The sequence below is a fragment of the Gopherus flavomarginatus genome, chromosome 4 (genome assembly GCF_025201925.1).
Source record: "Gopherus flavomarginatus isolate rGopFla2 chromosome 4, rGopFla2.mat.asm, whole genome shotgun sequence".
In the NCBI taxonomy this organism is placed as follows: domain Eukaryota; kingdom Metazoa; phylum Chordata; order Testudines; family Testudinidae; genus Gopherus; species Gopherus flavomarginatus.
Window position 1 is genome coordinate 122,737,332 of NC_066620.1, and position 18,199 is coordinate 122,755,530.

At 42.2% G+C, this 18,199-nt stretch overlaps 2 protein-coding genes across 4 annotated transcripts in view; one reads left to right on the forward strand and one right to left on the reverse strand.

Annotated features, from left to right (window-relative positions):
- CCDC185 (coiled-coil domain containing 185) overlaps nucleotides 1–18,199 on the forward strand; it is a 311,099-nt gene that overhangs the window by 108,851 nt on the left and 184,049 nt on the right. The gene's annotated exons all lie outside the window — the stretch shown is intronic.
- The window catches only part of PKIB (cAMP-dependent protein kinase inhibitor beta), a 137,785-nt gene that overhangs the window by 2,985 nt on the left and 116,601 nt on the right, over nucleotides 1–18,199 (reverse strand). For all 3 annotated transcript variants that reach the window (XM_050949974.1, XM_050949975.1, XM_050949976.1), the window contains 2 exons: nucleotides 7,055–7,119; nucleotides 4,418–4,598 (listed from right to left, as the gene is read on the reverse strand). In XM_050949974.1, the coding sequence (XP_050805931.1) occupies nucleotides 4,418–4,571 (154 nt within the window). In that variant the 5' untranslated portion in view covers nucleotides 4,572–4,598; nucleotides 7,055–7,119. The remainder of the gene's footprint in view (nucleotides 1–4,417; nucleotides 4,599–7,054; nucleotides 7,120–18,199) is intronic.

Below are 18,199 nucleotides of genomic sequence, written 5' to 3' on the forward strand. Positions count from 1 at the left end.
TTGAGAATTCTTGAAATGGGTTTATGAAGCATTTACCAGAATGATACAGAACCATTCTGTAGCTAGTGTCCGGGAAACCCTCTGAGAACTCTCTGCTCAGACAGCACCCCTGAGTCATCCCTAAAGTTAGAGCCAAATTGACCCCCATCCTGTGCAAACTTCCTATTACCTCATTTTCACCATTGCAAATTACTGATATCAGAAATGGAGGATTCAAAAGCAGCCCTTTTCAGAAACAGCACTGGTCTACAACAGTGTTAAGAGCAACTGATAATTCATTGTTCTTCCAATCTCTGCAGATTACATCCCTGTATTCATGTGAAAGAAGCAGCACATTTTGCTGGAGCTACTGTATCTCTGTTTTATTTGTTCTTAATAATAGATTGGATGGGCACCAGGAGTGGATGATTATTCGGTCTGGAGGCCTAAATACTTACATCATTTTGTGTAATGTCTTGGCATTTCTTTTAACAAGATAGTCATTCTTTCATGTTCATTTTCATGTGGTAAAAGACTAAGGGGAGAGGCTCTGTGCTGTAAGAAGCACTTTTTTTTTTTCCAAACAACTAAGCTTTCCAGAGGCTAAAATGAAACAAATGGGAGGAATCTTTCTTGATCTCCAGTTGTTTTGTTAACTCTATTTTATTCAAGTTAGTTATGTGTCTCTCTCTTATGGGTGAGTGTGCTGAACTATATAAAGCTTAATAAGATTTTTTTTTAAGCCAATGAATATTTCATTGGGCTTGGCTAATGCAGTGTTTCTACCTCCACAGCTCCAGCAGTGAATAATAGCCCAAATCCACATTGTTCTCAGCTATATCCCATTCAGTAATGGAAATGGCAGCTTCCCAGTGGTGTAGTGTAAAAAAAAAAAAAGAGAAGTGAGTAAATGAACCTAAACTAAACTCTATATTCCCCAAATGCGAAGTTCGTAATCTCCATTTACCTGCATTTACCCTCATTACACTATTGCAGTGCTCTTTTCCCCAGTCTGAGCATAAAGGGAACCATGCTGAGCTTAGAGTAGAAAGATTTATTACAGTTCTTGTCAAATGAAATCTTATTCGTTGACCAACATAAATAATTCTCATTATAATATGTATCAAGAATTTGGTGAAGTGCACTCTTAGGGTATGTCTACATTGCAATTAAAAACTCATGGCTGGCCCAGGCCCCCATGATTTTTGGCTCATGGCTGGCCCTTTAGCTGACTCAGGCTCAGGCTGAAGGACTTTTTAATTGCAGTGTAGATGCTGGGCCTTGTGCTGGGGTCTGGGCTCTAGGATCCTGTGCGGTGGGAGGGTCCCAGAACTTTGGCTGCAGTTTGAGCCTGAACATCTACACTGCAACTGAACAGCCCAAGTCCCACAACCCCAAATCAGCTGGCACAGGCCAGCCCCGGATGTCTAATTGCAATGTAAACATATCCATAGTGCTATAAGAACTAAGGCCAGCCTCTTTCATAATGCAAATGCTTTCAGGGAGATATTAAGATCTCAGTTTCTCTAGAGGTCTGATCCAGCTCTCACTGAAGGAGAGTTTGTCCATTGATCTTAGGGCCTGATTCAGTCTCCATTACCTGCCTTCACTGCTGTCAGATTCTCAGGGCTGCCAGCACTCGGGCCTCCACTGCCCTCCCCTAAACCTAAGGCAATAACTTTGGACCTGCCCTACTATCTTTCCCTTCTAGCTAAAGCAATCTTGGAACCATCATCAATTATCTTTGAAAACTCATGGAAGACGGGTGAGTTCCCAGAGGACTGAAGAAGAGCAAACATAGCATCTATCTTTCGAAAGGGGAACAAAGGGGACCCAGGCAAGTACAGACTGGTGAGCCTAACTACAGTACCTGGAAAGATATTGGAACAAATTATTACATAATCAGTTTGTCAGGATCTAGAGGATAATAGGGTTATAAGGAAGCTGGCACACATTTGTCAAGAATAAATCATGCCAAAACAACCTAATTGCCTTCTTGGACTGAGCTACTGGCCTAGTGGATAGGGGAGAAGTAGTCATGATATATCTTGATTTTAGAAAGGATTTTGACACATTCCCACATGATAGTTTTATAAGCAAATTAGGGAAATGGGGTACAGATGAAATTACTACAAGGTAGGTGCACAACTGGTTGAATGACCATACTCTAAGAGTAGTTACCAATAGTTTGTCATCAAACTGGGAGGGCATAACTAGTGGGGCCCCATGGGTCAGCCTTGGGTCCAGTTCTATTCAATATTTTTATAAACGCCTTGGATAATATACAAGAAAATATACTTATAAAATTTGCAGATGACACCAAACTGAGAAGGATTGCAAGCACTTTGGAAGACAGGATTAGAATTCAAATGACCTTGACAAATTGGAGAATTGGTCTGAAACAAACAAGATGAAATTCAATAAAGATGACTGCAAAGTACTACATCTAGGAAGGAAAAATCAAATGCACGACTACAACATAGGGAATAATTGGCTAGGTGGTAGTACTGCTGAAAAGAATCTGGCGGTTCTAGTGGATCACAAATTGAATATGTGTCAACAATGTGATGCAGCTGCAAAAAAGGCTAATATCATTCTGGGGTGTATTAACAGGTGTGTCAAATATAAGACATGGGAGGTAATTATCCCATCCTACTTGGCACTGGTGAGGCCTCAGCTGGAATATTATGTCCAGTTCTGGGCACCGCACTTTAGGGAGGATGTGAACAAATTGGAGAGAGTCCAGAATAGAGAAACAGAAATGATTAAAGGTTCAGAAACTCTGACCTATGAGAAGAGGTTAAAAATATTGTGCATGTTTAGTCATGAGAAAATAAGATTAAAGGGAGGACCTAATAACAGACCTCAAATATGTTAAGAGTTGTTATAAAGAACTCCTTGTCAGAGGATGTTGTGAAGGCCAAGACTAACAAAGTTCAAAAAAGAACTAAATAAACTCATGGAGGATAAGTCTATTAATGGCTATTAGCCAGGATGGGCAGTGATGGTGTCCCTAACCTCTGTTTGCCAGAAGCTGGGAATGGGCGATGGATCATTTGATGATTACCTGTTCTGTTAATTCCCTCTTGGGCACCTGGCATTGGCCACTGTCGGAAGACAGGATACTGGGCTAGATGAAACTTTGGTCTGACCCAGTATGGCCATTCTTATGTTCTTATATTCTAAAGAGGACAGTGATCATTTGTTTTCCATGTCCACTCAAACTAGGACATAAAATTATGGGCTTAATCTTCAGCAAGGGAGATTTAGGATAGACATTAGAAAAAGAAGTTGGACAAATACCTGTCAGGGATGGTCTAGGTTTATTTGGTCCTGCTTCAGCACTGGGTGCTAGACTCGATTACTTCTCAAGGTCTCTTCCAGCCCTACATTTCTATGATTATTCTTTCTGTGCCCATCTCTTTCCCCCTCTACTTTATAATGCTCTGCCCTTTAACTTTGTGCTTCTGCTCTCCAAACACATACACCCTAAATTTCTGATTCTTTTTCCACTCTTCTCATTTCAAGCCAGCAGGTGGCAAGTTGATACCTTTTTACTCCTCTACTCAAGTGCTCTATCTTCCTATGGGATCTGCTGAGAAACGGTCTGCCTGTTCATTACCCTCTCACAAGTCCCCCATGATCCACAGTGGGTTGGAAATATCAGTTATAGATCCTCATAGATATATGAAACTGCAGATAAGACGACCATGGAAGATAAATAATAGGAACAGCTTGCCTCTTTGAGAGCACCAAAGGGCCAGAAACTAGCTGAGAATCCCCTTCGATTGAGCAAATTCTCAGCTGGGGTAAAGCTGGTGTAGCTGTCTCCTCACCAGCCCTTCTCCACTCTGGCAGAGGAGGACAAGGCAGAACACAGCTTGTCTCCACAAATTCACAGCTGGCATATGGTCCCCTGGGGTAATAGGTACATCCCTAGATAGCTCTGATTTATGCTTGAGTTGGGGCCAAAGCTGCAGTGGTTTTGGAATTGGGGTGCTGTAAGTGGCTTCTTGACACCTCTTGCCCTTCTGTGCTGAGACCCCAGTGCAGAAGAGAATCTGGCGCATAAGGCAAGTAACTGACTAACAAGATGATCGGTGGCACAACAGTGTTGTGGTGTGGATGGTCATATTTTGTTGTTGCTGCTGCATGGATTTGGAATTCATCTTATAATTCCAGCTCCCCAGTTAGTGAACAACAGGCATAAAGGTGGATATGGCAAGTTTAGCTGAAGTCTGGTATAAAATTAACCCTTCACAATTAATAGGCACAACTAATGGCTGCTTTGGAAAACAGATGCAAATTTAGTTTTAGCTGGAGAAGAAATACTACCGTTGCACTTGACATCATAAGTGAAAGAAGTGGTAAAAGTCTTGGGAGAAAACAGAGGATAACTGCATGAAACCCTTAGTTCTCACCAATTTGTAGGCATTACCTTTTGACACAGAAAGTTCAGCTAGTTTGTGTGGCAGGTCTGAAGTCCCTGCCCCAACCCCAGCAGGAGAACCCAGAATATCTGGTAAGGCATTTCGACGGCCTGCCCTTCCCGATGCTGCAAAATCTGTGACCACAGGTTCCACATCAGTCATTTCTAACTTCTTTCTTCATAGCAACATCTGCAGACAGAATACACACACACAAAAGTGTAATCTGTCTTGAAACATGCAATAATCCTGTTATTCAACAATGGAAGGTAGTCAGCTTCTGAACAATCAAATACCAACAGCTTGTGAAAAGTGACCAACTAGTGCTTTCTTAATAAATGTTACATACCTCAATACTCCACTGCCATAACTTTATCTATGCTCTGTTCATTTCCATCTGTTTCCATTTGTACTTTAGCATCACAAACACAGACTAGCATCAGGGCTGCCCAGAGGATTCAGGGGGCCTGGGGTCTTCAGCGGTAGGGGCAGTGGGTCCCAGGGCAGAAGGACCACCCGCCACCGAATTGCTGCCGAAGACCAGGATGGAAGAAACTCCGGGGGCCCGGGCCCCACGAGTTTCCTGGGGCCCTCGGAGCAAGTGAAGGACGCCGTGGCCTGGGGCAAATTGCCCTTCTTGGCCCCCTCCCCCCGCCCCGGGCAGCCCTGACTAGCATAATGGATAGCTCCCAGTTCCAACAAGGTACCTATAAATAGAGGCAGCCTTTCTATGAGCCACTTGTATTGGGGGGGGAAGGGGTGTCCTGATCCCTTTTCTTTTTTTGTCTTTGTAGGTGGTTTTACCAGACAGTCACTTGGAAGGGAATTGAAACTCTGCCTTGCTGCGTTGCCTCTGAGGATCGGTCAGTGGGTTGTATTAATTAATAATTAATCATTATTATTATTATCCTTATTTAGGCTGAAACAAAATCCTTCCACAATTGGAGCAAGGTGTAAAGAAAGGACTCTGTGCTTTAGTTCTGACAAAGAACTAAACATAAAACCTCACAATTCCACAAAAGTCCTTTATCCTGCAAGTGCAGGTGCTTTTACTTTGCCCTGTTCCCATAGAAATACTTTTAGTAGGTTTAAATAAGACATGTTGTCTCTTACAAATAATATCCTTGTGTGAAGAGGTAGAACCAGTATTTCCCTATTGGGGCGGCTCCAGGCACCAGCACGCCAAGTGTGTGTTTGGGGCGGCAAGCCACGGGGGGCGCTCTGCCAGTCGCCACGAGGGCGGCAGGCAGGCTGCCTTAGGCGGCATGCCTGAGGAGGGTTCGCTGGTCCTGCGGCTTCGGCGAACCTCCCGCAGGCGTGCTGCTGAATCCGCGGGACCAGGAACCTCCCACAGGCAAGCCGCTGAAGGCAGCCTGCCTGCTGTGCTTGGGGCGGCAAAATATCTAGAGCCGCCCCTGTTCCCTATGCACTAGAAGCCTGCTTCAAAGCCCACTGAAGTCAGTGGAAAGGCTCCCATTGACTGCAGTGGGCTTTGGATCTGGCCTTAGGGGACTGAGAAAAGTTATTTGCATGCAAAAGTGTTTGCAGGATCTGGCCCTGGCATATCAGCTGAAGTGGGAGGGTCTGCCCCCAAAGGGGCGGGACAGGGTGGGGTGAGGGGAATAGAGTTTCAAAGTGTAATGTGTATGAATAGTTTGTAACAATTACAAATAGTAACTGAAATTAACAGCAATAAAACAATTTGTCCATGATATAAATAATTTGTGGTAACAATAAGAGTAAAGTCTATCAATCAAATACTAATTGCTCCATTTAAAGTAATATTTACTTCCTTTTGGGGAGTTTGACTGTCTTTTTCATAAATATGGTCAATACTTAAAATGGGGAGGTGAGAGGAGGCGTGGTCTGAATGGAAGACTAGGAATTTTGAGGTTCTTATCCTGACATTCTTCATGGCAATCATCCCTATTTAGAAGAGATTTTTTTTTAAAGGAAAATATAAATCATGTTACCACTCTGCTTCTCCTGTCTAGACTGCTACTTATAATATGTTTCATTTCCTTAGCACTTTTCACTTGAGAAGCATAAAGCATTTTACAGTCACTAATACTGTCATCCTCAGAACATCCCATTGTGGTAGGTCAGAGTTAGTATCTCCAACTGAGGCAGGTAGAGATTAAACATGATTTGCTCAAGGTCACACAAGAAGGCTGTGGCAGAGCTAGATATAGAACCCATTTCACCTGACTCCTAGTCCTGTGCTTCAGCGACAAAGATGATTCTTCCTACCTTCTTGTAAACTCCTTGCAGTTGTTCAGCTTCAATTTCAAGCATAAATATTCTAAATTCATCTTTGCATTTGTCAAGAGCTAAATATACTTTAAAAATTAATGGCCAATAGTGACAGGCATGAGCAAACTGTTTCACATGACATGAATGTGTAAATGAACCACTCTATTTAAACAAAGGCAGCCACTATAAGTGCTGGTTTGGTGGACTAGTAGAACCTTCCTGCCTTGAATGCAAATGGGCACAGGTTCAGATCCTCACCAGTCTTGCCCAGATATGATTAAAATAAATATAAACTGATATAATTATCTATCTAATATGCTACCCTGACAAGAAATGCTGAAAGGAGAGATTATATATACATTATTCATCATAAATATTTGTCTGTTTTTACTTACTTCCTAGAGGAGTTCTGAAGTTATTGCTCATGTGCTCAGTCTTCTCATGACAGCGAGGAAAGAGGCTGGAAATCAGATTTCAAAACAGAAAAGAGCAAGACTGTAATCAGTGTCTTCCTTAGCCATTAAACTTTTAAACATAGTTACTTATTCCTGGTGCTCAGCCCCGAGTACCACAGCAGTTCCTTCCTCTTTTGAGCTAGTCAGTTAGGTATTGTGGTGGATCTAGCCAGTCCAGTATTGTTCCTCTTTGACTGCTGTTTTTTAAAGATAAGAGGTGTTGTTGTAGCCATGTTGTCCCCAGGATATATGGGGGGCAAGCTACGTGAGGTAATATCTTTTATTGGACTAAATTTTGTTGGTGAGAGAGAAAAGCTTTCAAGCTGCATAGCTCAAAAGCTTGTCTCTCTCACCAAGAGAAATTGATTCAATAAATTATCTCACCCACTTTGTCTCTCTATTTATTTAAAGACATAGTTCAAAACTGGCCTCTGTTTTTAAAGGCCACAATGGAGGTCTTCCAACCTATGTCATGCACATGATCTCTCTATTCTTTTCTTTCAGGAACTGGCACCTCTGCCCCCCAATATAATTTGTGTATAGGAACCTCCCCAGCTACAGCTCCTACCATCTGAAACAAGCTTCCTGTATGGTACAATCTCCTTTCATCTACCTCATTTCAAATTTCATCTGAAAACCCTTTTTTCTACAGTCAGATACAGTTTATCTGACTGTAATTGTATTGTGTAACTTTGGAAAGTATTTTGACATACAGTTTGCATCTATTTTATTTTTCTTAGATTTAGATTTATACATTAATAAAAATGTATCTGGCCACTGCTCTAGGCACTTCTGAGAAAAACTGAAAACACAGCCCCGCAATGTCCACCAGTTCAGCATCCTGGTTTTGTGGCCACTATTGCAGTGTAGCCAGCCAAAAATTAATCAAAAATATCCCATGCTACTCACAAACATCTCTACTCATTTCCTCCTCCCTTTCCAGCATTGCTGAAAGGTCAGTAGATTTTGGATATTTCAGATAAAAGGGAGGAGTGAGCCCAAAAGTTGAGGGCCACCCAAAACATCCTACCTGTAACTCCTTTTCTTTTAACCCCAGGGTGCTCTAGCTCAGATTCCTTCTCTAATTACAGCTGTGGTTATATGGCATGAAGAGAGAGGTTCTCCCTCAGGTAGGCAGATTCTAAATTTTATAGGCCAAAACCAACACCATAATTCCACCTGAAGACCAACAGGCATGTATGAAAGACCAATTCAGAATAATAAGGCATTGTATTGTGTAAAAAATATTTTAATATTGTCAGAGATTTATTTTCCTAACTCTCTTTTACTATAATGATTTCTGTGGCCCACCTCCTTCCCTTCCTATGGTACCCTTGTACCCCTCTATTGTCCTAGCCTGTGTAGGTAGAGCTGGAAACTACTCTGTCACTATCTATTGTAGCCCAGTATCTGAAAAGGTCTGGTGTACCGTAATGTCTCAGTTTCAGTCTATGGGAGGGGGAAAAAAATAGTCAATTACAGTGTGATTTGCCCATAATCCAGGTAAAAGTTCATGACTGTAGCTATCAGAAGTTTAAACAGGCATATTTTGGATACTTGGACAAAATATTGATGGGCAAACAACCAATATATTTTTTTAAAAGTGAGATCACTGGCTTATTGTTCCTTAGCTGCAGGACTTTCTGTCAGTGGCATACCCACCATTCCAGTCTCCTGAGAGAAATGATTCACAGAAGCTGACAGGGTTTATTAAAAGCAAATGCCAAAGGAAGAGACTGAATTACTTTCTTGTAAGTCAACATCACAGTCATTCTCAGGATCAAGAATAAAGTGTTTAATGGTGAATGGGAGTAATAGGTGCCCCAACTCATATTCACTGTCAGCAATGTCTCTCTCTCTCACTCTATCAGGAAACAGACAAATCACATATTTTTGAAGGCTTTTTTTTCCCCAGTCTTTTCCCTGAACGCAAGGCTTACTTGCAGATACATTACTGTGGTTATTCTGCTTGGGAGGACTGACTAATCCTCATGAGATGTCATAGTGCCTGACATTGGCATTGCTGCCAGTTCACACAAGAAACAGAAATTAAAAAACCATCTCCGTTTGGTATTCTTAAACATGTCTGTCTTTTCTAAATCTTCATACCTGATTCTTAGGAAAATACACTTTCTGCCCACCGTCAAAGAGAGAGTTATATTCCTTAACACTGTCATCTTTTGGAAGTCCATTTTTAAAGAAGCCTTGCAGTATCAGAGAACTACACTCAAGAACATCTGGAAAAGGTGATATATAATAACTAAGAGTTAATGGGCCAGAGCCATATTAAGATTAATTCTGTATCTTGATGGACTCTCTAAGCATGGTCAACATCATTTAAGTCATAATTTATTCATGAAAAGCTTTCCATTTGTAAATAACAATAAGACTTTGTGCTCTTATAGCATTTTTTTCCAAAGATCTCTGGCTACAAGAGGGTTTTCATGTGACAGCAGCCTAGGCCCCTATTAAATGATATACTACCTGCAGTGCAAATGAGAGGAAAATGACACCTTCTTAGCTATGCAATTCACATGTTTTCATAACCTCTTATGTTGTGATACACTCTGATGGCATTACTAACTACTCTTAAGAATTTCTTCTTTACTTAGGACTCCCTCATAATATATGCTAATAGTATTGCTGGTGGGAAGAGGGAAACATTTTGAAGAGCTTGCCACCACCTTTGTATCTCCCACCATACAAGAAGTCTGCTATCAAATATTCCAGTTAGACTGTATCCTGGGAGTTTGTCTCAATTCTTCACTGTTTCTGGACACCAAATTAATTAAGGCTGCCAAAACGCTGTCACCTGAGACCAGTAAAGCGGCTGCAGATGATGGCCAAGACAATCCTAGCCATTGTGACTTCCAGGCTGGGTCCATGCACCTCTCTGTACTTGGAAATGAATATCCTGACCTCAAAAATACTCTGATTGGTCCAAAACACAGCAGCCTGGCTCCTAGGCAACACCAGCTTTAAAGACCTCATCAACCCACTGCTCTGTTCTCTCTACAGACCTCCCTCCCCATAGAAAACCAACATATTGGGCCTCTTCTTTAAGACCTTCTATGGCAATGGGCCAATGTGTGCTCTCAATAAGGGACCAAGACCTCCCTCGGCAGTGACATTCCACAGGAACAATGACACTGTCAACTTCAAGGGTGAAACTCACAAGAGCAGGGGAGAGATCGGTCTAAGCAACTGTCCAAAGACTCTGGAATTCCAGAGGAGGGGAGAATGATCACAGACCTCAAGGCCCTTACAAATAAATGTAAAACTTATTTATTTATCCTAATCTTCTCCCAATAACACCCAGAGCAACACCAAAGAAAAAGAAGAGAAGAGGATGAAGAGAAGCTCACATACTTACATTAAAAGAAGAGGGAAATTACTTTCCAGCATCTTCCTCTGGGGGAGGGAGAGATTGAGCCAGGGTCCAACAAATGAGCTCTCATTAGTTCATTTTGGGGAAATATTCAACTATGTATAGTGATGGGTATCAAACAGGAACCTAGATAGATAGGTACATGGATAGCACCTTTCATCAGAAAGAACAGGAGTACTTGTGGCTCCTTAAGACTAACAAATTTATTTCAGCTTAAGCTTTCGTGGGCTACAGCTCACTTCTTTGGATGCACAGAATGGAACACACAGACAGAAGATATTTATACATACAGAGAACATGAAAAGGTGGAAGTACCCATACCAACTAAGAGGCCAATCAATTGAGATGAGCTATCAGCAGTAGGAGGAAAAAAACCTTTGAAGTGATAATCGAGATGACCCATAGAAGGTGTGAGGAGAACTTAACATGGGAAAATAGATTCAATTAGTGTAATGACCCAACCATTCCCAGTCTCTGTTTAAACCTAAGTTAATTGTATCTAATTTGCATATTAATTCAAGTTCAGCAGTCTCTCTTTGGAGTCTGTTTCTGAAGTTTTTTTGTTGCAAAATTGCCACCTTCAAGTCTGTCACTGAGTGCTAGAGAAGTTGAAGTGTTATCCCACTGGTTTTTCAATGTTATGATTCCTGATATCAGATTTGTGTCCATTTATTCTTTTGTGTAGAGACTGTCCGGTTTGGCCAATGTACATGGCAGAGTGGCATTGCTGGCATAGGATGGCAAATATCACGTTGGTAGATGTGCAGGTGAACGAGCCCCTGATGGCGTGGCTGATGTGGTTAGGTCCTATGATGGTGTCACTTGAATAGATATGTGGACAGAGCTGGCATCAGGCTTTGTTGCAAGGATAGGTTCCTGGGTTAGTGTTTATGTTGTATGGTGTGCGATTGCTGGTGAGTATTTGTTTCAGGTTGGGAGCTGTCTGTAAGCGAGGACTGGTCTGTCTCCCAAGATCTGTAAGAGTGAGGGATCATCTTTCAGGATAGATTGTAGATCTTTGATGATGCACCAGAGAGGTTTTAGTTGGGGGCTGAAGGTGATGGCTGGTGGCATTCTGTTATTTTCTTTGATGGGCCTGTCCTGTAGTAGGTGGCTTCTGGGTACTTGTCTGGCTCTGTCAATCTGTTTTTTCACTTCAGCAGGTGGGTATTGTAGTTTTAAGAATGCTTGATAGAGATCTTGTAGGTGTTTCTCTCTGTCTGAGGGATTGGAGCAAATGCGGTTGTATCTTAGAGCTTGGCTGTAGACAATGGATCGTGTGGTTGTCCTGGATGGAAGCTGGAGGCATGTAGGTAAGTGTAGTGGTCAGTGGGTTTCTGATATAGGGTGGTGTTTATGTGACCATCGCTTATTAGCACAGTAGTGTCTAGGAAATGGACTGCTTGTGTGGACTGGTCTAGGCTGAGGTTGATGGTGGGATGGAAACTCTTAAAATCATGGTGGAATTCTTCAAGGGCTTCTTTTTCATGGATTCAGATGATGAAGATGTCATCAATGTAGCACAAGTAAAGTAGGGGTGTTAGGGGACGAGAGCTAAGGAAGCGTTGTTCTAAGTCAGCCATAAAGATGTTGGCACACTGTGGGGCCATGCGGGTACCCATAGCAGTGCCACTGACTTGAAGGTATATATTGTCCCCAAATGTGAAATAGTTGTGGGTGAGGACAAAGTCGCAAAGTTCAATGTATAAATATCTTCTGTCTGTGTGTTCCATTCTATGCATCCGAAGAAGTGAGCTGTAGCCCATGAAAGCTTATGTTGAAATAAATTTGTTAGTCTCTAAGGTGCCACAAGTACTCCTGTTCTTTTTGCAGATACAGACTAACATGGCTGCTACTCTGAAACCTTTCATCAGAGGAACTCAGTGTGATTTTCAAATGTGAATAAAACTCACAACACACTGGGAAGGAGAGCATTGTAACTATTTTACAGATGGATAAAGGGAAGCACAGATGAGTGTAAGCGACTGGCACAATGTCACACATGGAGTCAATAACCAAATCCAGGTGTCTTGAGTTCCACTTCCCTATGCTAACCACTGAACAACACCCTTCCCAATAACTAACATGCAAAAGTGACTCAAACCACAGAAACGTTAAAGCAGAAAGGAAAATAAAATCCTCAACTTGGATTTCCCCACATCCGTTTAGTTTCTTAAGGAATGACGACAGTGAAAGCAAAGACATAGCAAAGTGGTTTTCCCCACATCCTGAGCGCTGACCACATGGGCCTCTGCACTCTACTTCATGACTCAGGAAGAGAATGCACAAGTGCCATTCCACACAGGGAGACTGAATTACATCCCTGCATCATCCTTTTCAATCCATTTACAATGAAGCAGCATGTATGAGTTTTTTCACAACTCTTGACATATTCTTGGTCTCATGTGGTTATACTAGTTACTTATGAGCTTGGGGATAACACTTAAGCTTTGTTATTTGTACTCAAAAAATTTTTCATTCCTTTTGGCTCCCTCTGTTCTCTGAAGCTTGACATGTTTGTGTTCTTCTTGGGTCTTACGTTCTGGACCTGACACTTGTTATGGCATTTGTGCACTGTAGAATTTCCAGCTATAGAGCTTCTTTTGGATCTGCTCCAAGCTGACGGAACGCATTTCCATATGATTCCCTTAGTATTTTGGTATTGCTGGTGTAGCACTCCATATGTTTTATAGAAATATGCTTATGAGTATGAATATGATGTAACTGGAATACTCTTTATGCAAAAGGCCTCTTGTAGGGTATCATAACAAAGGTTATAAATTACTCTTACAATCTGTATGAATGTATCATTCTTGTTTCTGAAGCTAGAAATATGAAGTATAACTCTGAGGTCTTATTGTAATTATGCAAAGTGTGGGCCATTAATGGTGGTTCAGAATCTTGATGGCTTCCATTAACTAGGACAATTGGTTGTAAACGGTTTATTTACCTGCATACCTTCCTGTGTATGTGTGGGCCAACCCAGGAAGAATGGAGACTAGGGGTCTTACAGTGACATGTGACCATGTTACATGCTATTGGAATCCATCTTAATCCTTGCACTTTTCCATTGATGAGGTGGGGGTGGGGACAAGCACAGACAAAAGATTCCCGCCTTGTGTCAAAGCTATAAAAGGGGGTGTAGCAGGACAAAAGGGGCGGCCAGTCATGAGAAAACCTCTGCTTACCACCTGAAATGTCTACTGGATTTATCAAAAACTGTACCAGGGAAAGGATTGGGCCCAGACTAGGAAGAAGTCTAGCCTGTGAAAGAAGCTTACTGGAACATCTTTGAGGGTGAGATATTACCTGTAATCAGTTTCTTAATGTATTAGGCTTAGACTTGTGTGTTTTGTTTTATTTTACTTGTGACTTACTTTGATCTGTCTGTTATTACTTGAAACCACTTAAATCCTACTTTTCATACTTAATAAAATCACTTTTGTTTATTGATAAACCCAGAGTAAGTGATTCATACTTGGGAGAGCAAATAGCTGTGGGTATCTCTCTATCAGTGATATAGAGGGTGAACAATTTACAAATTTACCCTGTATAAGTTTTATACAGAATAAAATGGATTTATATGGGGTTTGAATCCCATTGGGAGCTGGGTGTCTGGGTGCTGGAAACAGGTAACCTGCCCAGCTGTTTTTAATTAAAGTCTGAAGCTTTGGGGGTGTGGTCTAGACCCTGGGTCTGTGTTGCACCAGGCTAGCATGTCTGGCTCAACAAGGCAGGGTTCTGGAGTCCCAAGCTGGCAGTGGAAAAAAGCTCAGAGATAATTTCAGCACATCGGGTGACAGTCCCAAGGGGATCTCTGTGACTGAACCTATCACAGTTGGTAGTTGTCCAGTCCCCTCAGCTGGATTACAGCAATGCAAAATACCTGAGGACTTCAGTGCTTAGGAAACTCCAGCTAGTACAGAACTCTGCAGCATATCTCAGCAACACTGGCTACTGTGAACACATCAGGCCTGCCTTCTGCTCTCTAAACTGGCTTCCCATAGAATTCTGAATCAAGTTCAAGCTCTTAGTCCTTATGTTCAAGGAGCTGCTGGGCCCAGGGTATCTAAAAGAATAACTAAAGCTCTGGGATGAAGACTGTGGTCAACAACTTTCACACCTCTGGCACAATGGACCTCTCTAACATAAGGGTAAAGCTTGTCTGTGCGTAAGACAGCTTCTTGCAGGCCGGTCCAAGACTGTGGAACAAACTCCCCTGGGAAGTAAGGACCATCACAAACCTCACCATATTCTGCTGTAAGTGCAAGGCACATTCCTCTGACCTGGCCGTCTCTAACAGAAAGACGTGTGTGTGTGTGTGTGTGTGTGTGTGTGTGTGTGTGTGTGTGTGTGTGTGTGTGTGTGTGTAAAAAAATTCCAAAACAAAACACTCCGCTGCACACACCACTCCCACCTGGGGAGAGGATGATAGAACAAATACATGACATGTGTGGTCATGTTGCTTAATGCACTACTGGAAGGCGCACAGATACTACAGTGATAAGCATGGTATAAAAAATCCATATAGATAGAATCGGTTCAATGTGGGTTGTGGGTTTGATATTTGGCTTGTATAGCACTAATACACTTTGAAGTTACTTTATAAAATGAAATAACATTAGTAACTGTCCAACTTTTCCCCTGAAAAAGAAAAAATGGAGGTAGGCATGATGCTGAAAATTATTTCATAAATGATTGTCAGTAAGTAAAATTTAGGCTAAATACAGTGACATTTGCTGAAGAGAGTCAATACTAGCCAAGAAAGCCATCACATTCCAAATGACTTTGGAAGAGTACAAGCTGTGACACATAAGAGCCTTAGTCACATGTGAGGTAATGCAGCTAGAGAGAAAAACAAAAAACAGATAAAGCCTATTGCATTTGCACATGGCTGAAAGAAATCAATCACGTCCAGACCCTGCTTTAGAATAAGAAATTAAGCCCAGTGGCAAAACAAGCCAAATGCTGTCTCCAGTGCTGTGGCCATCCAGTCTTACAGTGTTTCTGTTCCCTGTTGAATAAGTGGCATAAATATATAATGTGCTACCTATGCATGTATCATGGATTTATAGGGGCTGTGTAATGCTCCCAGCCTTTCAACCACCTCCCAGGAGTAACCCCATTAGCATGCAAGAACCCAAGGGTCCACCCAAAATACAAGGGTGAGTTCCCAAGCTATCTACATCCAAGATTGTGCCTTTGGGCCCCAGCACCCTTCTTTCTCACTCTGTGGCTCTCACCAGGGACTCCCACTGAGATCAGACTGCTGAGAGAGGTTTTAGCCTCTGAGGGAGCAATGCAACCCAGCAAGCATCTGCAGCAACACCAGGCAGCCTTTTCCAAACAAGGTAGCATTATTAGCCAACAGGAGCATAGCATACAAAAATTCTTAGATTAGTATGGAAAAGCCAGGCTCAACTGGGAGTCCAGTATTAGTAGAAGAAATGGCCACATCTTGGCTCCCTGTCTGTGTCTCTCTGTCTGTGAGCCCAGTTCTCAACAGCCACCGGAAACCTCATTCCTTTGTTCTCCTGGCTCCAGCTACGCTGTGTTCACATGTTCAGCCTGCTTTGGCTTCCCAGTTAGAAACCATTTATGTCCCGGTCCTTGGTTCTTTCATTGTCTCCTCTGAGCCCTTCTTTCATATACACTGATTCCAGCCAGTTCTTGTTAAAGTATCTGGTATCAACCCAGATAAAATATATGATACCTTGCCATGCCTCATGCCCCTCTCCCTTAGGAGAAGTCAATCCTTTTATACTCAGTGTATAGCAATACAAAGGGATGGGTAAACTAAGGCACACATATGGCTCCTAAAGATATTCCCAAAAATTCCTACATTCATCACAGCACAGAATACACTTCTTGAGTGTATCCCAAAGGCCCCGTATCCTTACTCCATTCATGATCCACCTCTGCCCTGATTCCTATTGGAAAACTTGCTGACTGGCAATGCCAAGCTTGAGGAGTAGTTTGGGAATCATTTACCTGTCCTATTTAATAGGCCAGATTTATCCAGATACTCTGAATGCTATAACCAGTCAGCTAAACTAGGCATGTGGCTGTTTTGCATTCCCAGAGCAGGACAAAGCAGCCAGAGAGTACCACTGCATTTGGCCTTATATGTATTGCATTTATTTAGCTCTGATAGTTTACTTGTGTGTGTATGTATATATAGAGTGTGCTTCAATCTGTTTATTTGTCTATTGTTACTTTATGAACTCCTTTGGGTAGGGATTGAGCCTTCTTTTCTATCTGGAAAGTGCCTAAGATCTTGTGGGTGCTGCCAGAAAAGCAATACACAGATACATAATTCAGCAATTAGTTATACCATACTTAGATTTCTTATTATATGCAGCAAATGCTGCCATTCTCAAATTAGCTTACTCCATTGCTGGAGAAAAAAACCCTACCAAACAAGATGCTCCACTGTATGCAGTTTTCTCCCTCAATGTTAGTCATATCACTTAGGTCCCAGATCCGCAAAGGGACTTGGGTGCTGCAACAATGAATGTCACTGAATTCCTAACTTTTAGGTACCTAAAAAAATAACAGAAACGACACTGAGATCTACAGAGTCTGAGTTAGGCAACTAGACTCCCTATACAATTAAAAGGGAAGAACTAGCACCTTAGACTGTGCTCCACAAAACCAATACACTAGACGGGGAGCCATCTAAGCTAGTCAATGGGAGATGCCGATCAGAAGGGTGTGTGCGAAGACCCACCCCATCATGGAGATAGGCACCAAAGTCTGGGCTGCAGAGGGCTGCTTATCTCTGCTTGCAATCCACAAACTGGGGGAAAATATGCACTTGCCCAAGTCACGTGAATCACATCCTAAGTAGCAGCAAAATAGCTATTTCAATGCTTGATCATCATGCTTACAACATGTCAGTAACTAGCCCAGCATGCCCACATACAGTCATGTAAGCCTGAGGACTCTGTACTGGAATCACAGATAGAGTCAATAATTTCAAGAAATAATGTGATCCCACCATTTTATTAACTGTTCTTCTTATTTAAACCCCAGCTGTCATTTGCTATAGTTTTCAAAGGGACAGAAATTATTTCATAAGCATGGCACATGCCGCACATACCACAGTCTGAATCCTGCCTGCAGAGTCATCACATGCCTGGCTGGCCACCATAAACAAATGTCTAACATCCCCATCACAAAATCAGACAGCTCTCTCTGCTCGTTGACGGATGAGGTCCTGATCAGATGGAAAACACATTATGAAAGCATGCTGAACCACGTGCCTGCTGACAACTGTCCAGAGCTACATGTCTCGGCAAACTGCACAGCTGAAAACCCAGGGATGAACCCTGATCCTCCATCACCTGAGGATGTGCTGCTGGACCTGATGGTATTTCACTTGAGCTTCTCAAAAAAAAGGTCACTTTGGAACCAGTGAGCATCAGCTTGCACCAACTGTTCTTAAAAGTGTGGGCTTTAAGAAAAGTATCAGCAGAATGGAAGATGGCATCATAGAGTCCTGTACAAGAGTAAAGGATCCTGCTTTGAGTGTGGCAGCTGCAGGCCAATCTGATTGTTATTGCTCCCTGGAAAGGTCTTTGCTCAGATTCTGCTTGGTGGGATGCAGCCACTCCTTAACAGACATCATCATCTACAGCTATTAGGTTTCACTGTTGGATAGTCAACAATGGATGCTGTCTTTACCTTCCAGCATC